The sequence below is a fragment of the Callithrix jacchus genome, chromosome 10 (assembly GCF_049354715.1).
Source record: "Callithrix jacchus isolate 240 chromosome 10, calJac240_pri, whole genome shotgun sequence".
In the NCBI taxonomy this organism is placed as follows: domain Eukaryota; kingdom Metazoa; phylum Chordata; class Mammalia; order Primates; family Cebidae; genus Callithrix; species Callithrix jacchus.
In genome coordinates, this window is record NC_133511.1 from 51,060,864 (window position 1) to 51,085,143 (window position 24,280).

General features: G+C 34.5%; 1 protein-coding gene across 1 annotated transcript in view; it reads right to left on the reverse strand.

Annotated features, from left to right (window-relative positions):
* TYR (tyrosinase) overlaps nucleotides 1-24,280 on the reverse strand; it is a 112,126-nt gene that overhangs the window by 56,166 nt on the left and 31,680 nt on the right. Inside the window, exon 3 of the mRNA XM_002754705.5 lies at nucleotides 22,080-22,227. Within this exon, the coding sequence (XP_002754751.1) occupies nucleotides 22,080-22,227 (148 nt within the window). The remainder of the gene's footprint in view (nucleotides 1-22,079; nucleotides 22,228-24,280) is intronic.

Below are 24,280 nucleotides of genomic sequence, written 5' to 3' on the forward strand. Positions count from 1 at the left end.
TATAAATTATTTCAGTAATAGGATTAAAATAATTTAAAGTCTTTCCTCTGTACTTTTCTTAGGGCTCTGCTGTTCTCTGCTGATCTCTTCAATCTCATATTGCACCAAGTTCCTCCTGTTTACTGTATTTAGCTTTGCTGGTCTCTTTTCCAACCTTGAAACAAGACAAGCTCTTTTTTTTTGCCATAGGGCCTTTGAATGCGTGCCTTCTGTTTCCTAAAAAAAACTTCTCCCACAGGGTTTTCTATGGCTTCCGCTTTTCCATGGCCTCAGTGTCAAGTTATAGGTCATTTCCTCAGAAAAGCCAGCTACAAGTAGCCTATCTTAACTGGAACTTTCTCCCAAGTAATTCTTTATAAAATACATAGGTATCTTACACATCATTGTGCTTAATTAAATTTTATGCTTTTTTATTTATTTTCTGTTTTGCTTATGTTTCTCCTTACTAGAATGCAAATATTGTAATGGCAGATTCTTTGTCTATCTAGTCATTGTGTGCTAAGAACGTTTTTATATACTTTTTAAAATATTAAACATCAAAGCTGTAACGTTAGACAGCTACAGGTATTAGCACCATTTTATGGCTGAGAAAAAGAAGGCTTAGGGAAGAATAAGCAGCTTGCCAGAGATTATGTAGCTAGATGTAGCAGCTTTGGGATTTAAAATGAGGCATGCCTGATGCTAAAATCTATGATCTAAATCTCGTGATTTACTGCCTCTTAGTCTCTTGATTTCTGGCCTTTTGATTTCCTTTACAGCCCTGTTCATCCTTTGGATCTGATATTTGGTGACTGATAGAGGAGACTCACTATCTCAGTGAGTCTGACCTTCGACTCTAAATAATTATGATAAAGATCTGTCGTACAATCGTGCTGCTTCTGTCTGCCTAAATATTCTCCTGCTATGTTAAGCATATTCCACACTGCCCCCAGGATCTCCTCATCTTCAGGGCAAAAGGTTGACACACTCTTCCCTCTGCTTTGCAGAAAACTGTGCGCCTTCAGACACGTGATACTCTTTGGGCCTCAATTTCCTTATTTGTAAAGTAAATAATTTGAATTAAGATCTTGAATTTGTCTTTCAGATTTCAGCAATAATGATGACAAGTCATGTTTCTTATCCTTCCTTTAAGCTTTTAAAGTTATCAATATTTTAATGTAAGCAATTTAACTTTCCTAGTACTAAAATACATTCATCCGACAAAGAGCAGCTGCATTGTTGCAGGAACGTTCTTCAGGTTGTTAGTTATAGTGCGTGATGTCTTCATCACTTGATAGAAAGCAATTCAACTCTCTTAGATTAATATTTTACTCCACAACAAAATGTTATTGATAACCCAGTTGATGCCTGCCTGCCTCGGAATTATCAATTACACAACACCTTAGTCTAATTAAAGTATTTAATGAATGTCTCCTATGTGATAGGTTCTGTGCTAGGTGCTGAAAATGATCTATACATAGATCCTGTCTAAAACAAACCCATGGTTTAGTGGGAGGGATGGACAAATCATAAATCAATCTAACACAAAGTGGTGTAAGAGCTAAATCCAACAATAACATCGAAAAGAAAAACAGCTGTCAGAATAGAGACAAGTATGACTATAATGGTATAACTGCTCTTTGTTTTAGGGCATTAATTCTGCTTTAGAGAACAGATCAGAGAGCAGTTTTGAAAGCTGGTCACAATCCAACAGTGTGAAAAGAAACCCAGAAACACACAGGTCCCCCTCTGCTATCCCATCTGATTGCTAGATTAGACTTTAAGACATTTTTGCTGGTTTCCAGGTTTACCTCCCCCCATAACCCTGAGATTTCTGCCTTTCTGAGCAAGCTTCAACCTTGCAATCACTAGTGAGGAGGCAATCTGCTGTTCATTCCTGAAGCCTCAGGAATGCTTGCTGAGCCTTCCTTGCTTCAGCCTTCCTTGCTGCCACCCTTCTGGTTGGACTGTTTCTGGGCTGCCAAGCTGGCAAGGCATCCAGTTTGAGGGCATGTGGGTTAGGACAGTTTTCTTAGCAGGATGACCCACATGGGAGGCCTGGGGAGCAGAGTAGAAGGGAAGCCTCATTGGCAAATGAAGCCAAAATGTCACTCCAGAAGATGTAATCAATCTGTTGCTGAGGAGGGAGGCAGGCTAGCCATCCCTGGAATGTATTGTTTCAGGTTTGCACCTGTCCTAGATTCGCACACATTTAAGAGACACGCTATGGGTTGATCAGTGAGGTGTTACTAATGCTGGAGAACATTTAGACTACAGTTAGTAAAGAAGAAAAGCACTGTGTATTTTTTAAGCCCCTTATATTACTCTCTTTACAAGAGCTAGTCCTTGTTAATGTGTTATAGTTTATAAAGTATGAACTCAGGTCCTTATGAGGAAAGTAGTAGTATTACCACCTTCTTCTAAGTGAAGAAAACTTGGAGATCAGCAACTTTCCCAAGATCACACAGTAGAAGCATGAAGCAGACCTAAAAGCTAATCACAGAACATCTGACTCCAGATCTCACGATCCTTCCGCTGCAGGATTCCTCTTCACAGTTAGAATTTAGTATCTAGACTGTGAGCTCCTAGTGGTGGATGTCATGTTCTGCCTTTTCTACCTCAGTTTCACTTAGTTCCTAAGCCAGTGCCTGTCCAGTCGGGCTGACTCCTAAGAGCTGCAGCCACATCAGAGTATGTAAGAATTAGTGAAAACGGCTGGCCCAAGCTTCTGAGTGCGCTAAATGGCAAATCTCCCCACCCTTAAATTTTGGCCCAGAGTTTGTCCTCTTCAGATTCTTCTTAATCCCCATTTCCCTGCCTGCAAGCCCTTAGCTTGCTAATTTTCTTACCAACTTGTTTGTAAAACAATGCCTCCTGCAGCAATAATGGCACTGCTTGACTAATGTTTAGAAGAATCACTTTTCCTGACAGTTCCTCCTGCCTTGTTGGGGGAAGAGTATAGTTTCTCTGTCTATATCCAATATACACATTCCTTTATTAAGTCTCCAGCTAAACATTTTATGAAGCAGTATTTAGTACTGGTTACTTAACCCCTCTGAACTTGAGTCTATTCATCCATAAGACGTAACGATAATGGCAGTTAACCGGTAGGATTTCTGTAAGTATTGACTGAATGAGTCAATTCATCTGATACACTTAGAATTTGGTGTGTACTCACTGGGGTCTGTTGTGGGGTAGGGGGATAGGGGAGGGATAGCAGAGGATGGGGAGATTGGGGAGGGTAACATTAGGAAAAATACCTAATGTAGGTGACAGGAGGATGGAGGCAGCAAACCACCATGGCATGTGTATACCTATGTAACAGTCCTGCATGATCTGCACATGGACCCCAGAACTTAGAGTATAATAATAATAATAAAAGAATTTGGTATGTAGTAAGCACACAATAAACCTTAGTTTTGTTTTCAGTATTTTTATAATGTTGTGACTATTGACTGTTTTCTGAAGCTTCTTTCAACCACACACTTCTGTACCTTTTTGTTTTGTTCTCTATGCATTGACTGTTTTTACACCCAAATGTCACAAGTAAAACATTTACTCATTCTTCAAAAAAACACTGGTCGTAAAATTGTATTCCAAACAATAGTATCAAACAGCTATTCATCAAATATCTTATGCTAGGCATAGTGATAGGTGCTGCAGATTCAGGGGTTAAAGAGGACTACTCTTGTGGTCCCTATTCCTTGGTACTCTTCTTTTCACGTCCAAAGATTCTGTCCTATTGAGTCACTGTTGCTGAAGAAGTTACATTTTGCTTTATATTACTTAGTTATTGACATATCTGCCCTGGGAGAAACTAGGTGGAGAATAATAGTAGTTAGTAATTGCTGCATCCCCATGATCTAATGTATCACATGACACGTAAAGGGTACTTAATGTTAGTTGAATTAACAGATGAATGAACGCATACGTGCAGAGGTGTGCTTGCTTTTGTCTGTATAAGCCATTCTTGAATAGGAATGTGTAAAGGAGGAAATAAGAAGGAGTTATTGAATACGTGGTTCTCACCGTAAGCAGGCCATGCTGAGCTGAGAGGGCGTTTCAGAAGCTGGAGTAGACAGACAGTAATAAAGAGTGTGTTAGGAAAAAATGTGGAACCTGGAGCTCAACTGCCTGATAAACTCTTTGCTCAATCAATCTATGAAAAATATAATTCTGGAAAATATGAGTCACCAATAATTACTTTAATAAAAAATAGATAAAAGGAAAGGAACACAATTTTAAGCAACTTTGAGTGTAGACAAATGATAACATATCCCTCTCTACACTTTTGTTTGTTTGTTTGCTTGTTTAAGTGTACAGTTTTGGGAACTGGCTCTATTTTTGATATAGTTGCAAAAGTATACATATCCATTACAAAATAGTTTTAATATTTGTAAAATGCAAGGGAAATAAAGTTTATGCTTAATTCCACCAACCAGAGGTTCATTACCAACATTTTTATACCCTTCTCCCTTTAATTAATAGATAAATTTACCTATGTGAATACTCATGCATATGCTTTTGAAATGGAATATTATTAAATATCTTGTTCTGTAACCTTTCTTCCTTATTTAATAATACATAATAAACATTTTAAAACCCAACAATTATATTTTAATGGTTACTGAATTTTCATTGTATGCCTTTATAGTCTACTTTGAGGAATGACAGCAGAGAATATATTTCAACTACAAATCTTAGCCAGTTTGCTAGCTAACACACTGCAGTTGAACATTGTTATACTTTATTCATTCAACGAAACATTGTGTGCTGAGAATTTCCCTGAGCACAGAAAATACAGATAGAAAGATGTGATAGGTAAAATGAGAGTTAAAATTATAATTCAAGATATTGCCAGGTAAACTAGACAATTATAATTCATAATAATACGATTCTAATACAATCTCTTAAGCTCTACATAAAAAGTCAGCCTCAAAATTCTTGGAGACCCAAAAGATTGGAGTAAGGACCTTGGGGAGGTAGAGAAAGCTGCACTGACAAGGTGATGCTTGATATACATCTTGACTTATACATATAGGTGGAACCCCCAGCTGCATGTACAGTAACAAGCCCTTTTAGGAAGGATACAGAAGCTGGTGTCCACTGATTGGCCCACACATGCTAAATAATGTAGTGTGAATTGATACAATAATAAAAAGGAATCTTCGAAAACATTAATACTACCCTGATATTTATATCAATTTACTGGGACCTCTAAGCCCCAATAAAGCACTATATTGCTTTGACATGCCCACTCTGGAATCATCTAAAACCTATAAACTTTTGAGAATAATACAATTTTTCTAGAATAGGCATTCAAATTATTGGAGAATAATAATTATTGTAGCATGTTATTATTCAGTATTAGTTAAGTATTATTTAAAATACTCCCAACACCTGACAAAGGTGATATTATATTACATCCATTATACAGAGCAGAGGCTCCATGATTGAGTCATTAACTGACTCATATCTGAGTCTAGGTCTCCCTGACTCTTTAATTCATTACCACACTATGCTCCCTACTGTTTACAGAGAACAATTAGATTCATGTCTTCTTTGATCTCTTTGACTGCTGAGTTGGTCAAGACCTGTTTAGAGACTCCCATTTTAGCAATGAAGAAAATAAGTCTCAAAAAAGCTACATGATTTATCTGAACTTCCAGGGATACTAATTAACACATTATAAATGTAAAAAGGTTTTTCTTCTACTGGCCCATGCTGCCATTAACCACTCCCAACGTATTGTTCTATACAGAAAAATTTCTGAAATGCTAGTTGTCAGAATAGAGCCCTCCAGTTAATCTCCAAGGTCCAAATGACCACCTTCACCAAAGTCCTCCCACACCAGTAGGTCTTTGTGCTATCAATAAGGAGGTCAGGCTGGTGGCTCATGCCTGTAATTCTAGCACTTTGGGAGGCTGAGGTGGATGGATCACCTGAAGTCAGAAGTTTGAGAACAGCCTGGCCAACATGGCAAAACCCTGCCTCTACTGGAAACAAAACAAAACAAAATTAGCTGGGCATGATGGCAGGTGCCTGTAATCCCAGCTACTTGGGACACTGAGGCAGAAGAATCACTTGAACCCAGGAGACAGAGGTTGCAGTGAGCTGAGATTGCACCACTGCACTCCAGCCTGGGCAACAAAGAAAGACTGCATCTCAAAAAAAAATTAAAAAAAAAAAGAGCCAAAGAAGTCCCTTCTGAAATTTTATCCTAGATACTCAACTTCCTCTGAAATAACATGTCTCTTCTTCAGAAGTCTATCTGCACGAGGGTCTTTCCATGCTCTTCCCTATGCCAAAATATTTATAATATAATCTATAGTGGGAAACAGCATAATGTGACTTAATTTGCTCAAAAAATCTGGGTTCAAAACCTGGTACCATCTTTTAGCATCCATTTAAAGAAAAATGAATTATTTTTTCTCTTCGTCTTTACTTTGCTCATCTATAAAAATGGACTATAATACCTTACATAATTGTAGTGAGACAATTTCACATATTAATATGAAATAATATGTAAGACAATATATAATATATTATATGATATTAATATATTAAATTATATTAACATCTATACAAATGGACTGCAATACTGTATATAATTGTATTGATACAATTTCAGTTAATTGTAGTGAAAACTAACTGAAATCATATTGGTAATAATTTAAGCTTATGAACTTTTTGTTCACTGCTATAACCTTATTGCCTAGTATAGTGTCAGGAGCTCAATAAATATTTTCTAAATGAATTAGTGAGTAAATAGATTCATTGAATTAATAAATAAGAATGAATGACTGAATATAATATTTAAAGGGCTTAAATATTTATTGGACACATATCATATTTCTTGACATTTTGCTGGATCCTAGCAATAAAACTATGAACAAACTAGATGTGATCCATGCAGGACTAATGGGAACACTGTTAAGAAAACTCGCAAGTAAGCAGAGTACAGCATGGTGACAATGCACATGGTAGATAAGAGTACATATGAGGGTAATTTAAGTGTAGGAAGCACACATTTCTTCCAGAGACAGGTCACATCTACAGAAATAACAAGTGAAAAATTCCTGTCACAGGACCTGGAACTTAGTAGGTTCTTAAACAGTTCTTCATACTTTCTGCACCCTCTCCCCACCATCCAAGTTGAAGTGCATTTGCAGACACCATCTGCTTTGCTTGATGGCTACTGCAGTGTTAGGCTGATTCAAAGACCCAGATGCTGTTGTCTTTAGTTTTCCCCAAATCTGATCCTTGTATAGAAACAGAGCAAACAACTCTTCAAACTATTCTCTCTTTTGGAATCATCAGTCTTCTCAAACTTTTCAACCCCTTCTCCATGCCAGAAATATTTTTCCTTTTTTTTAAATTTTAACAAACCTCAGAATAGCTTAGAGTTCCCTGTCAAACCTTAATCTGAATAGAGGAAAAAATAATTTTAACTATAAATTGAACTTTTCTGTTTGTAATTTACCTAATAATCATAACTAAAAGCATGATTACGCTATAACTAAAAATCCCACTAAAGACTTGTAATTGTACTAATGTATTCTACTGTCATTTCTTCAAAAGAGATTATCCAGTTGTAAAATCCAGAAAGGAACTTAGAGATTTAGAGTAATTCACTCTGTTTACAGATAATACTACTTTCTAAGGAACACATATTTATGAACTTAAAGCTATGAACAAACAACGGAATTAAAAAAAACATGAAAAAGAATAACTTCTGAATAGCAAAAAGTACCATTAAAACACCAAAAGAAAATAACCAAAGAAAATATTTATAATGTTTATGACAAAAAAACTCATTTTTAAAAACTGTAAACAACCTATACAATGCAATAATAAAAATCTCATATAAAATAGCAAAGAAAGTAAACAGAAAGTTCACAAAGTAAATAGTATTAATTTTGTTATTTTGTTTCTTTCTCCACTTTGCATATTTTCTGAATTTCTTTAGGTGATAGTATAAGTTTTAGATAATTTTTCCCAATTGGGTCCTTTATGTTTTATTTTTATTTTTTGATTTCCAGCTTTTATTTTAAGTTCAGGAGTACATGGGTGGGATGTGCATGTTTGTTACGCAGGTAAATGTGTGCCATGGTGGTTTGCTACACAGATCAACCCATCAACCAGGTATTAAGCCCAGCATCCGTTAGGTTTATTTCTGATGCTCTTCCTCTTCCCCACCCACAGACAGGCCACAGCGTGTGTTGTTTCTCCCTATGTGTTCATGTGTTCTTACTATTCAGCTCTCACCTATACGTGAGAGATATTATATTATAGTGAAATAAGAAAGATAAAAATGGCATGTTCTTACTTATCTGTAGGAGTGAAAAATTAAGCAGTGGAACTCGTGGAGTTAGATAGTAGAAAGATGATTACCAGAGATTGGGAAGTGGTTGGGGAGCATCTAGGAATGTTTAGTGGATACGAAATGATAGTTAGAAAGAAAGAAAAATACTTGGTATTTGCTAGCACAACAGGGTGATTGTAGTGAAAATAATTTAATTGTACATTTAAAAATAATTTAAATAGTATAATCTTATTGTTTGAAACTCAAAACATAAATGCTTGAGGCAATGGATACCCCATTTCCCCTGCTGTGATTATTATGCATTGCATGCCTGTTTCAAAATATCCCATAGACCTCATAAAGGCATACACCTACTATGTACCCACAAAAATTAAAAAATATATATTTTAAAATATCAAGGACAGAGAGGATTATAAAAGTAGCAACAGAAAAGAAGCAAATATCATATAAAGGGATATCCATGAGACAAGCATGGAATTTCTCAAAAGAAACTTTACAGGTCAGGAGAGCATGGGATGATACATCAAAATACTGAAGGAAAACAAACAAACAAACAACTGCCAACTCAGAATACTGTCTCTAGCAGAGCTGCCTTTCATAAATGAAGGTAAGTTAAAGAGTTTCCCGGACAAAGCAAAAACCGAGAGTTGATCACTACCAGACCTGTCTTATAAGAAATCATAACATGAGTTCTTGAAACTGAAACAAGATAATGCCAATAAGTAATACAACAATATATGAAAGGATACAGTAAAACATTGATTAAAAATATGTAGTAAAATTCAGAATGCACGACTGCTTTCATGATGGTGTGAAAATCACTTATATCTTTCGTGTGAAGGTTAAAATACAAAATTATTAAAAATAACAATAGCTACAATAATTTGTTCAGGAATACACAATACTGAAAGATGTAACTATGACACCAAAAATTTAAAATGCATGCCAGAAGTTTAGTAATAGTGTAGGTTTTTATTTTTAATACTCAAAGTTAAGTTGTTGTTAGTTTAACCTGTGATAACTATAAGATTTTTTTGTAAACCTCATAGTAATCACAGAGCAAAAATCTATAATAGATACACAAGATAAAAAGTAGGGAATCAAATAATATTATTAGAAAAAATTAATCACAAAGGAAAACAGCTAAAGAGGAAGAAATAAACAAAGGATCTATAAATTTCACTAATAAAGTCCTTATAGTTCTATAATTACCTTGTATGTAAATGGATTAAATTATGCATTTATAAAAAAAAGAGTAGCTGAATGAAAAAAGAAAGAAAAAAACCAAGACCCAACTATATGTTGTCTATAGGAGACTCATATTACTTGTAAGAACATATATAAATTGAAAGTAAAGGGTTAAAAAATTTCTATAGAAATGGAAGCCAAAACAGAGCAAAAGTAGACATATTTCTATCAGATAAAATAGATTTTAAGTCAAAAACTGTGAAATAAGACAAAATGATTATCATATAGTGATATAAAGTCATCTTATCAAGAATATATGTACCCAATGTCAGAGTACCTACATATAAAGCAAATATTAATAGATATAAAGGAAGTGAGAAACTATAATACAGTAAGAGGAGGAGACTTTAATATTCCCTTTTTAGCAATGAATATATTATCTGGATTAAAAAATCAGTAGAGAAACATGGGGCTTACACCACATTTCAGACCTAATGGACCCAACAGATATATAGAAAACATTCTAACAGCAACAGAAAATGCACATTATTGTCAACCACACGTGGATTATCATAAGGGTAGGTCATATGGTTAGACACAAAACAAGTCTTAACAAATTTAAGATTTAAATCATCGAGTATCTTTTCTGACCAAAACAGTAAGAAACTAGAAATCAACAATAGGAAGAATTTTTTTTTTTAATTCATAAAAACATGGAACCTTAAAAATATGTTTCTGAACAACAAATTGATCAATGAAAACATTGAAAGGGAAATTTAAAATCTTTAAAGAAGAGAACATGGAAACACAAGTTACTAAAATTTATGGGATACAGCAAAAGCAATTTTAAGAAGGATATTATAACAATAAATGCCTACATTAACAAAAAGAAATATCTCAACTACACAACCCAAAGCCGTACTTCAGAAAACTGAAAATAAAAAGCAAACTATGCCTAAAGTTAACAGAAGGAAGGAAAAATAAAGATCAGAGAAGTAAATAAAAATAGTTCAAAAGATAAATGAAGCGAAGACTTTGTTTTTGACAAGGTAAACAAAATGGACATATCTTTATCCAGAATAAGAAAAAAAAAAGATGCAAATATATAAAATCAGAAATGAAAGGGGAGACATTACAACTGACACCATAGAAACATAAAAATCATAGGAGACTAAGAACAATTATATGCCAATGAATTAAGTAGACTAGAAGAAAATGGATAAATTCCAAGAAATGCACAATGTCTAAAATTGAATCCTGAAAAAATACAAAACCTAATCGACCAATAATGAATACAGAGGGTGAATCAATATGAAAAATTATTCCATCAAAGAAAAGATTGGGACTTGATTACTTTAGAGATCAATTCTACCAACATTTAAAGAGCTAATACAAATATCTGAATTCTTCCAAAATATTTCAGTGGAGGGAATGCTTTCAAACTTATCTCACAAGGCCAGCTTTAGCTTGATACCAGAGGCAGACTAGGAGAGTATGATGAAATAAAATTACAGGCCAATATTCCTGATGAACATAGATGCAAAATCCTCAAAAAAATACTAAAACACTGAATTCAAGAGTGTATTACAAGGCTGATTCACTATCATCAAGAGGGATTATCTCAAAGATGCAAAAATAGTTTAACATACAAATTTCACAATTATAGTTGAGAAAAATCACAACGGAATGAATGCTAAAAGCTATATGATCATTTTCATAGATGTATTAATTGAAAAAATATTTTACAAGTTTAATATAATTTTATAATACTCTCAAAAAATTAGGTATAGATGGAATGTACCTCAATACGATAAAGTCTGCATATGACAAACCCAGTGTTAACATATTTCATGGCAAAAAGGAGAACTTCTTTTGTCTCATATAAGGAAGAAGACAAGGATGATTACTCTCACAACTACTATTCAAAAAAATACTGGAAATCCTAGCCAGAGCAATTAGCTAAGAGAAAGAAATAACAAGTATCCAAATTAGAAAAGAAGAAATAAAATGATCCCAGTTTGTAGACATGATTGTATATACTGAAAACCCTAAGAAATCTGCCAAAATTCTATTAAAAATAAAAAATGACTTCAGTAAGGTCACGGGATAGAAAATCAAGATAGAGAAATTAGTAGCATTTCCATATACTAACAATGAAGAAAACAACCAATTTATAATAGCCTCACAAAAATATGTAGATCAAAACATTGCATTGCACTTATGAAATATATATCATTATTTGTCAATTAAACATAAATTTAATTACACGCGGTGGCTCATGCCTGTAATCCCAGCACTTTGGGAGGCCGAGGCGGGTGGATCATGAGGTCAAGAGATCGAGACCATCCTGGTCAACATGGTGAAACCCCGTCTCTACTAAAAATACAAAAAATTAGCTGGGCATGGTGGCGCATGCCTGTAATCCCAGCTACTCGGGAGGCTGAGGCAGGAGAATTGCCTGAACCCAGGAGGCGGAGGTTGCAGTGAGCTGAGATCGCGCCATTGCACTCCAGCCTGGGTAACTCCGTCTCAAAAAAAATTTTTTTTTTTTTTATGAAAGAGATTTAAGGAGACACAAATAAATAGAAATATATATCTTGTTCAAAAATGGGAAGAACTGGCTGGGCGTGGTTGCTCACACCTGTAATTCCGGCACTTTGGGAGGCTGAGGTGAATGGATTACTTGAGGTCAGGAGTTCGAGACCAGCCTGGCCAACATGGTGAAACCCCATTTCTATTAAAAATACAAAAAATAGCTGGATGTGGTGCCATGCGCCTGTAAATCCCAGTTACTCAGGAGGCTGAGGCACGAGAATTGCTTGAACCTATGTGGTAGAGGTTTCAGTGGGCTGAGATTGTGCCACTGCACTCCAGCATGGGCAACAGAGCAAATTTCTGTCTCATAAATAAATAAATAAAAATAATAATTTTTAAAAGTTGAAAGAATTAAATTGTTAAAAATGTTGATACTACCTAAAGCAATCTGCAGATTCAGTGCAATCCCTATCAAAATTCTAATGATGCTTTTCACAGAAATGGAATAAACAGTTCCTAATGTATGTGCAACTGCAAATGATACTGAATAGTTAAAGCAATCTTGAGTAATAAAAACAAAGTGAGGGAATCACAGTATCTTCCTGCAAAATATACTACAAAGCTGTAGTCATTATCACAGCATAGTACTGGCATAAAAGCAGACACATTGACCAGTGGGACAGAATAGACATGCCAGAAATAAAGTCAAGCATTTATGATTGATTTTCAACAGAGGTGCATAAATGCATAATGCATAGTCTCTTCAATAAATTATGTTGAGGCCACTGGATAGTCACATGCAGAATGATAAAATTAGCTACTTATATCACACCATATATAAAAACCAAATCAAAATGGGTTCAAGACTTAAATGTAAGACCTGGAACTGTAAAACTGCTAGAAGAAAATGGGGGAAAGCTCCATTGGTCTGGGCAATGCTATTTTTGGAAATGATCCTCAAAGCACAGGCAATGAAAGCAAAAGTAGACAAGCAAAATTAAATTAAACTAAAAAGCTTCCTGCAGCCAAGAAAACAGTTAACAGATGAAGAGATAAAAATAAAAATATAATTGATGTGTTCAAAATAAGGGGCATAGAATGTGGTGTAAGGTAATAGATTAGAGCAGTGGTGTGCTGGCCATTATTTTAACAACTAGGTCTTTTGGAATAAAAGCCCTGATGTGTACCATTTGCCAATTTCATTGTATGAATACTCCCACCATGGCTGATTTCAGGCTATCAACTCGAGGTCACTGAATGCAAAGTTGGGAATGGATTTTTATAATTAGATTTTGGAGTGATAGTTATAAACAGCCATGACCTGAGCATAGTTTATGGAGGAGGTCATAACTGAAACTAATCTTGAAGATTGTGTACAAACTAGATAGGTCCAGAAAAGTAGGCTACAGATTTGAGGAATGGTCTAAGCAGAACACAGAAACAGGAATAAATGTGGAATGTTCAAGAAAATACACTCAGCACACAGTAGTTGCCCAATAAATATATTTGTGCATAATTGAATGGCAGTCAATAGACCTGTCTGTTCAGAAAAATGAGTCTCCATAGGTAGAAATTTGAGAGGATGACTCGATGCCATGCAGTGTTCTGTGGTAACCTGCAGTTCTCTAGCTTTCTGCATAATGATAATTCAGTCATCAGAATCTTCATCAGCTTTGTTATGAGGGCTCAGTGAGAAATTACCTTGATATTTGCTTATTATTTTTGAGTTAGTTTTATAATTATGCAAATGTCTAATAGTAAAATAGAATTAATAGAAGATTCTAAGAGGGCAGAAAATTCTAATTTTCAAAGGTGGCAGAGTGGCTTTTCACAGCTGTATATTCACAGAATGATATTATCTCTACTAAAAAACTCTGTCTCCAGACACTGAATTCATTGATTGTATTTTCTTTAAATATACATGCGCTACAGAAAAAAAAGCTTTTTTCTCTTATCTGGTATATATATATATATGTATGTATGTAAAGCTTTCTCAGGGGTCCCCAAACTTTTTCTGCAAAAGGCTAGATATTCAATATTTTCCACATTGCAAACAATGTGGTCTTGGTCACAGCTACTAAACTCTGACGTTGTAGCCGGAAAGCATCCATAGACAGTATGTAAATGAATGTCATGGTTGTGTTACAATAAAACCTTATTTATAAACAAAAGTGGGAAATGTCAAGGGTATCTAGACAAATTGAGACTTTTGAAAGGTTTATTTTTACTTGACAAATAATAATTATATGTATGTATGGGGTATAATGTGATGCATATATATATATATATAGTGGAATGATTGAATCAAGATAAAATATCAATCACCTCATATATTTATCATTTAATTGTGCTAAGAACATTTAAAACCTACTATCCTAGCAATTTGGAAAAATACAATATATTATTATTTACTATAATCATCATGCTGGGCAGAAGACCACTAGAACTTATTATGAGAAACTAAAACTTTGTACCCTTCCTGGCTTATTTCACTTAACATAATATCCTCCAGTTTCATCTATATTATGATAAATGACAGAATTTCTTTTTAAAGGCTAAATAGTATTCCATTATATACATATATTATATTTTCTTTACCCATTTGTCTAATTATAGACACTTAGGATGACTGTATATTTTGCTCATTGTGAATTGTGCTACGACAAACATGGAAATATAAATAACTATTTGACACAGTGATTTCACTTCTTTTTGATATATACTCAAAAGTGGGATTGGTGGATCATATGATGATTCTATTTTTAGTTTATTGAGGAAGCTCTATACTATTCTTCAACGTGCACTAACTTACGTTCCCACCCAAAAGTATACATGTGTTCCCTCTTCTCCAAATCCTTTCCAGCATTCTTTTTTATCTTTTTGATAAGAGGCATTTGAACAGGTAAGAGGTGATATCTCATTGTGGTTTCAGTTTGTATTTCATAGGCGATTAGTGATAGTGAACATTTTTTCTTGTGCTTATAGCCATTTATGTTTTTGTTAAGTAATTTTAACTGACAAATAAAAATTATATATATTTATTATGCATAACATGTTGTTTGAAAATACAGGCATTATCATTTTATTGTACTTTGCTCTATTGTGCTTCACAGATTTACACATTGAAGGTTTCTGGCAACCCTGGGTTTAGCAAGTGTATCACTCCCATTTTTCCAACAGGTGCTCACTTTATGTCTGTCACGTTTTGGTAATTCTTGCAATATTACAGAGTTTTAAATTATTATTATATGTGTTATGCTGATCTGTGATCAGAAATCTTTGATGTGACCATTGTACAGGTACTGTGCCAATACTAAAAAGATGAATTTAATTGACAAATGCATGTGTTCTAACTGCTCCACTGACCAGTCATTCCTCTGAATCTCTCCTTCTCCTTGGGCCTCCCTATAGATACAAAAATATTGAGATTGGGCCAATTAATAACTCTAAAATGACCTCTAAATATTCAAATGAAAGAAAGAGTTGCGTGTCTCTCAATTTAAATAAAAAATTAGAGATGATTGAGCTTGGTGAGGAAGTCATGTTGAAAGCTCATATAAGCTGAAAGCTAGGCCTCTTGTGCAAATGTTAGTCAAGTTGCAATTGCAAAAGAAAAGTTATTGAAGGAAATGTAAAGTGCTACTCCAGTAAACACACACAATATGAAAGTAAAACAGGCTTACTGCTGATAAGAAGAAAATTTATTGGTCTGGATAGAATATCAAACCAGTGACAACATTTCCTTAAACTAAAGCCTAATTGAGACCAAGGCCATGACTCTCTCAATCCTATGGAGGCTGCAGGAGAGGAAGCTGCAGAAAAAAATGTTTGAAGCGGCAGAGGTTGGTTTATGAGATTTAAGAAAAGAGCAGTCTTCATAACATAAAAGTGCTAAGTGAAGCAACAAGTGCAATAGAAAGCTGCAGTAAGTTTTTCAGAAGATCTAGGTAGTAGATGAAGGTGGCTGCACTAAACCACAGATTTTCAATGCAGACAAAACAGCTTCTACTGGAACAAGATGCCATCTAGAACTTTCACAGATATTACGGAGAAATTAATGCTCAAAGGATAATGAAGGATTAAGCTTCAAAAGACAGTCTGATACTCTTGCTGGGTGCTAAGTAGCTGGTGACTTTAAGTAGAATCCAATGCTTATTTACCACTCTGAAACTCCCAGGCCCTATAAGAAATACTCTAAATTTACTCTGCCTTTGTTTTGTAAATGAAACAACAAACCACACCCATTTACAGTATGGTTTACTGAATATTTTAAGCCCACTGTTGAGAACTACTCCCCTGGAAAAGCAATTCCATTCCAGATATTACTGCTCATTTATAATGCATCTAGTCACCTGAAAGCTCTGATGGAGATGTGCTAGAAGATGGATGCTGTTTTCATGCCTACTAACACAATATCTATGTTGCAGCCCGTGGATCAGTGAGTAATCCAGACTTTCAAATCTTACTATTTAAGAAGTACATTTTGTAAGGCTATATATTCCATAGATAGTGATTTTTCTGATGGATCTGGGCATAGTAAATTGAAAACTTTTGGAAAAGATTCATCATTCAAGATGCCATTAAGAATATTTCTGATTAATGGAAGGAAAATAAAAGATTAGTGTTAACAGAAGTTTGGAAGAAGTTGATTCCAATCCTCATGGATGACGTTGAGGGGTTCAGCATATCAGTGATGGAGATAACTGCAGACATGATAGATATAGCAAGCAAACTGGAATTACAAGTGCAGCCTGAAGATATGACTGAATGGCTACAATCTCATGATAAAATTTGAACACATGAGGATTTGATATTTTATGGTTAAGCAAAGAAAGTTGTTTCTTGAGATGGAATCTACTTTTGGTGAAGATCCTGTGAATGTTGTGATATTGTAACAAAGTATTTAGTATTTTAGATAAACTTAGTTGATAAAGCAGCAGCAGGCTTTGACAAGATTGAGTCCAATTTTGAAAGAAGTTTTACTATAGATAAAATGCTCTCAAACAGCATAGTATGCTACAGAGAAATCTTTTGTGAAAGGAAGTCAATTGATGCAACAAATTTCATTTTTGTCTTATTTTAAGAAATTGCTGCAGTGACCCCAGCTTTCAGCAGCCATCACCCTGATCATTCAGCAGCCATCAACCTCAAGGCAAGATCCTCCACCAGGAAAAGTTTAACTTGATGAAGGCTCAGATGATTGTTAGCATTTTTTAGCAATAAAGTATTTTTAAATTAAGGTATGCAAACAGTTTTTTAGGCAAAATGACATTGTACATTTAATAGTCTATAGTACAGTGTAAACATAATTTTAATTTTTTTTTCTTTTTCAACTTTTATTTTAGAATTTGGGGACATGTGCAGGTTAGCTACAAAGGTATATTGCATGATGCTGAGGTTTGGGTATGAATGAACCCATCATCCAGGTACTGAGCATAGTACACATTAAGTAGTTTTCAGCTTTAATGCCCCTCTTTCTCTCTCCACCCTAGTAGTTTCTAATATCTATCGCTCCCATTTTTTTTTTTTTTTTTTTTTTTTTTGAGACGGAGTTTCGCTCTTGTTACCCAGGCTGGAGTGCAATGGCACGATCTCGGCTCACTGCAACCTCCGCCTCCTGGGTTCAGGCAATTCTCCTGCCTCAGCCTCCTGAGTAGCTGGGATTACAGGCACGCGCCACCATGCCCAGCTAATTTTTTGTATTTTTAGTAGAGATGGGGTTTAACCATGTTAACCAGGATGGTCTCGATCTCTTGACCTTGTGATCCACCCGCCTAGGCCTCCCAAAATGCTGGGATTACGGGCTTGAGCCACCAAACCCAGCCATTTTTATATTCATATGTAGCCAGTGTTTACCTCCCACTTATATGAGCAAACATGCAGTGCTTGGTTTTCTGTTCCTGTGTTAATTCATTCTGGATTATGGTCTTCAACTCTATCCATGTTGCTGCAAAGGACATCATTTTGTTCTTTCTCATACTATTCCATGGTGTAAATGTACCACATTTGCTTTATCCAGTCCACCACTGATGGGCACCTGGGCTGATTTCATAAACATAACTTTTATATGCACTGGGAAACCCAAACTTTGTGTCTCTATTTATTGACATATTCACTTTATTGTAGTGGCCTGGCACTAAGACCACAGTATTTTCATGTGTGCCTGTATACATACATTGTGAATGGCCTATTCAAGTTAATTAACATTGCATTACTTCACATACTTACTTTTTATTTTTCATGTGCTAAGAACAGTTAAAATCTTTCTTAGCAATGTTCAAGAATACAGTATATTGCCATTAACTTTAGTCATCATGCTATATAATAGCTCTCTTAATTTACTTCTTTTCTTATTTATTTATTTATTTATTGATATGGCATCTCAATCTGTTGCCCAGGCTGGAGTGCAGTGGTGTAATCTTAACTCACTACAACCTTGGCCTCCCATGTTCAGGCAATTCTGCTACTTCAGCCTCCCTAATAGCTGGGATTACAGGTGCTTACCACCACACCCAGCTAAATTTTTGTGTTTTTAGTAGAGATGGGGTTTCACCATGTTGTCCAAGGTGGTCTCAAACTCCTGAGTTCAGGCAAAGTGAACTCCCATCTTGGCCTCCCAAAGTGCTGGGATTACAGACATGAGCTGCTAACTCCAGCCTACTTCTTATACTTAGCTGAAATTTTGTGTCATTTGACAAACTTCCCTTCAACCACACCAGATCCATCCCTTGGTAACCATCCTGTACTCTCTATTTCTAGGAATTTGACTTTTCTTTTGACTCCACAATTAGTGAGACCATGCAGTTTCTGTATTTGTTTGCCTGACTCATTTTATTTCACATACTGAACTCCAAGTTTGTTTATGTTGTTATAAATGACAGAATTTTCCTTTTTTTTTTTTTTAAGAATAGTGTTCCATTGTGTACATATATCACATTTTCTTTATCCATCATTATCAGTATTTGGGTTGGTTTTGTGTCTTGCCTTATAAAATGAATAATGTTGCAATGAATTTGGAGGTTGAGATATATTTTCCTTTGGAAATATGCCCAGGAGTGGAACTGCTGAATCATGTGGTAGTTCTATTTTTAATTTTTTAAGAAACTTTCATGTTTTCCTGAATGATTGTATTAATTTACATTCCCATCAACAGTGCACAATAATTTCCTTTTTTCTCCATAGTCTCTAACACTTCTTATCTTTATCTTTTCATTAACAGCTATTCTAAAATGTGAGGTAATATTAATATTATCTCATTGTGGTTTTGATTTGTGTTTCCTTGATGATTAGTGACATTGAGCATCTTTTCATGTACTCATTGGACATTCGCATATCTTCTTTTGAAAAATGTCTATTCACATCCTTTGCCTATTTTTAGTTTTTCTGTTTTCTAACTATTAAATTAAGTTCCTAATATAGTTTGAATATCAACCCCTTATCAGAGGTATGGTTTGCAAATATATTCTCCTATTTTGTAGGTTGTCTGTCTATCACATTAATTTTTATTTTGGCTGCGTGGAACTTTTTAGTTTGATGTAATCTAATTTGTCTATTTTTGTGTTTGTTGCCTATGCTTTTGGGCCCATATCCAAAAAAAATCATTGCCCAGACCAAAGTCTTGGAGCTTTAACCGTATGTTTTCTTCTAGCAGTTTCACAATTTCTAATTTTATATTTAAGTCTTTAATCCATTTTGAATTGCTTTTGGAAATGGTGTTAGATATGGGTCCAGTTTTATTCTGCTGAATGTGGATATCCAATTGTCCCAACATGATTAATTGCAGAGACTGTTCTTTCCTCATTGTTTTTGGCATCTTTGTGAAAAGTTAATTGAATGTAAATTATTGGATTTATTTCTGGGCTCTCAATTCTGTTTCAATGGACAATGTATCTGCTTTTATGCTATTACCATGCTGTTATAATTACTACAGTTTTGTAGTATATTTTTGAAATCAGGGAATATGATGCTTTGTTCTTTTTGCTCAAGATTATTTTGGCTATTCAGGTTCTTTCATAGATCCGAATGAATTTGAAGACTGTTTTTCTATTTTTTGTGAAGAATCTCTTGATATTTTGATAGGATTGCATTGAATATGTAGATTTCTTTGGGTAGTATAGTAATTTTAACTATATTAATTCTTCTAATCTATGAATATAGGATATCTAATTATTTTTGTGGTCTACAGGTATTTTTATCAATGTTTTATAGTTTTCAGTGTACATGTCTTTCATTTTTTTGGGTAAATTTACTCCTAAGTATGTTATTTTTGATGCTGTTGTACATGGGGTTGGTTTCTTAGTTTCTTTTTCAGATAGTTTATGGTAAGTGTATGGAAACACTACTAATTTTTGTATGTTGGATTAGTATCTTGCAAGTTTACTTAATTTATCAGTTTTAACAGTTTTCCAGTGAATTCTCAGGCTTTTCTGTGTATAAGGTCAGATCAGTAAACAGACAGAATATCCTCTTTCTTTCATATTTTTATACCTTATTATTTTTCTTGCTTAATTGCAAATTGGGTAGAACTTTTAATATTATATTGAATGGAAGTCGCTAGGGTGGTCATACTTAAATCTTTAGCATTCACTGGGTGGTTCTAGAGATTACAAATGGCAAAAATTTACACCAAAAATGATATAAAAAGACATCTTAAAAAGCGTTCAATTTATCTTTTCTGGTAACATTTTATTCCAGCACTATGCTTTTTTCTCTTATATATGAGTATAGGTGGTTTTGATATTGGTATTGATACCAACATTTCGATGTTCATACACATTTTGATACACTGATTTCTAAATAAAACAACACAGACTATTACTTAATTCTCATTATTTGAGAGTTCTCATGAAGCCAATAAAAATCTGCCTAATGATTTTCCTGGGTAATGGTCAGTTTCTTATTTGATATTATATCCGTGTTCCTGTGGACATGAGTGAAGTGAAGATGTTGGTAAATTAAGTAAAATCTTTAACTCACAGTTTCAGTTTCCTTATCTTTAAAACAGGAAAAATAAGACCTCTTAATTTGACTTAAGAGAATGATAGTATTATCTTAGTGGCAGGTATAAATCTGTGCCTTATTCATTAGCTGTTGTGAGGAAATTACTGCAAAGGGGACAAAGAAAACTGCAGCATTTGTCAATCATGATTTGATGCTTTATTTTCTCCTTTCTTCCTGAAAAATTTCAAGAGTAGATAGCTGACCTTCCTCTGGGTACTTTCTTTTCTGCTATCATCACCTACAATTAAGTCTAAAACCTAATACGTCTAAGACATTACGCATGTAATGGAAGACGGTTAATAAGGGGAATAAAAGCTCCAAGACAATTAAATCACATTAAATAGGACAGTTGAGCCATAGTGCACTCTGTCTGGAGAATTAATCATATACTGCTCATACCAGTGGAAGAGATCAGTTTGTATTTATATGTGAGTGTCTTAGATTAGAAAAGAGAAGAAATAAAAATACAATTTCCAGAAGGAAGAATATATTGATGACTGATGGAGTAGGTTAGTGACAGCCCCACATGGCCTTAAATTCCTGAATCAGTTCTGGGTGTCCCTCCCCCTGCTTTTTCATTCTTTGCTCTTAATGATTTTCTCCTGAAGCTTTAGAAGGCACCCTTGGGTAATGGAGCCACAAAGACTATCTGAAATCAAGCTCCTAGGAGTCCTACCAGCCCCTACCTCAGGGCAATGGGATTACAAAAACTCATCTCTTTTTCTTAAGGTAGGACAAACTAGGGTATACTTTACACTTTACCAAGATTTAGTGGAGTCTGGGATTTCAGCTTTGTACCCTAATTCGGCTTTTCTTCGTTTTGTACTCGGCCAAACCTGCCTTCTTACCAATTTATCTTTATAAATACTTTCTTTATTATACATTTGCCTGCAAATACTTAGCCTAAGGTCTGTTTTGGGGACAACCTGATCATAGACAGTAGACTACTATAACTTCTTAGCTTTTATTTAATAACTTAAGTCACATTTGACAGGTACCTTCTACATATGAATACAATAAGCACATAGTTGATAAAGAAATATTAACCAACCTGTCAACAAATGCATGGTGAAGAAGGAAGATGGGATCATTGGCAGATGCCTGTACCTGGGACATCGTTCCATTCATATAGATGTGCAAGGCGTTGTGCATGCTGCTTTGAGAGGCATCTGCTATCCCAGTAAGTGGACTAGCAAACCCTGTTCATTAAAAAAAAAGTAATGTTTACTTTAATGACTAAAAACCATAGTGAGTATCCCATTTGATTTATAACCATAATTTAAAGCCCAATTCAAAATATAAAATCAAAAATAAAATTTATTTCATATTGAGACTCTTTACATTCTGGATACCCAGTGTGTATTCAATACACATATTTGTGAAATTAAATGGCTTAAATGTAGGTACAATGGATGCTTAACCAGATAAAAGAGGCTGAGCCAATTTGTGCTCCCTCCTGTTCCTTCTGCCTATAATTTCTGTTTCAATATGAACACGTCATAAGAACATTTTATAATAACCAGCAGTCACTTTCACTTCAGTCTGTAACAACACTCAGAGCAGACCTTTTCAGCCTGTTATGTGTCCCCTTGCTTTCCGTTTCTGGAGAATAATTTTGGTTTTTGCTTTCAGAGAAAGCATAAAATTTGTGACTTTTCATATATTAATTCATCTTTCACAGGAACATCTTTGCTATAGGTTTGTAATGTGTTTTATTTTATAAAACATTCATTTCAAAAATAATCAGAACTCCAATAAATGTTTCCATGTATTGCATCAGCAAGAGTAACAATGGGAATGTTTTAATAAGGGCTATAATTTTCTAAAGGTTGAGTATGCTAACTGTTTATTATGACATATGTTCTCTAACCTTTACAGCAATTCTGTTGATTAGAAATTTTTATCCCCATTGGAAAGAAAACTGAGATTCAGAGAAGTTCTGAGTTTACCAAGCTACCCAGATAGAGTTGGGATTTTAATCCACACCAGCTAGACACTAAAATATGAGCTTTCAGAATTTTGTGTTCTCTCTCATAAGCCCATGAAGAAGAGGAAGATTAAGATAGCTTTTTAATGCCCAGGCAAAAACTGAGAGTTAGGATCAGAAAAAGAAGCTTGAATAACAAAATTGAATTGTAAGCAGGAACCAAGTTAAGGGAATATGACGAAGGACGTATTATTGAATTTTAGAATTTAGAAATGTCAAGCAAGCAGAAATTACAAATAAGATTATAATAGAAACCAGAGTTATAACAGAAGCAGTGAAACCATTAGGATTAGGGAAGTTCTAGCTTTATTTCATACAAGTAGAGCTATTTTATTGGCAACATCTTCATTATTAAAGGTGCAGTTCTTAATTCTTGACTCACATACCTTGTGCTCTCCCACTATCGTGGCTTATAGTGTTTCTGCCCCTTTGGGTAGTGATTTTTTTTCCCCTTCTCTTACCTCCTTTTGAATTTATTTTATTTACTCTTGGAGACCATACCAATCCCTGACCCCTCTGGAAGATTAGCCTAAAATTATGCATGTCCCTTTCTTTTACACAGTTTTGTCTATGACTACTTTTATGAATATACATATATGACACTTGATCTGTGTAGAGATTTTTCTAGATCTTGACATAATTTTATGTGACATTTAGAAGGGTCTGACCAAACTAAGTACCTACATTATTATAGAGTTGGAAAAAAGGGCTTAGAGGGGTCAAATAACTTGTGTAAGGTACAATAACAAATTGGAGGCTAAGGTTAGAGCAGATGTCTGTTTTATTATAAAACTTATGCTCCTAAATACATTGGTTTACTTCCTTTGCTATATAGCAATAAATCACATCACTGAGGACAATGTTCTACATAGAAGTTGTCTTCAAGATTTTATCTTTGAGTAGCACTAAGTGAGAAATTTAAAACCACTTTTTATGTATTCTCTCACACTTTTTAAAGTCGGTCCCATGCTGATTTTTAAATATTTAAGATAATTTTTTAAGTTTTTTATTTTTCATTGACTTGTAATAGTTGTAGATATCTTTGGGGTACATGTGGTGTTTTGATACCTATAATGTATAAGATGTAATCATCAAATCAGAGTCGTTGGAATATCAATCACCTCAAACATTTATCTTTTCTTTGTGTTGGGAATCTTTCAAATCTTTTCTTCCAACTATTTAAAAATATACAACAGAAATAACTGTTGTTAATTATAAATTTCCTACTATACTATCAAATTTTTTAAATCATAAATAATTTCAGA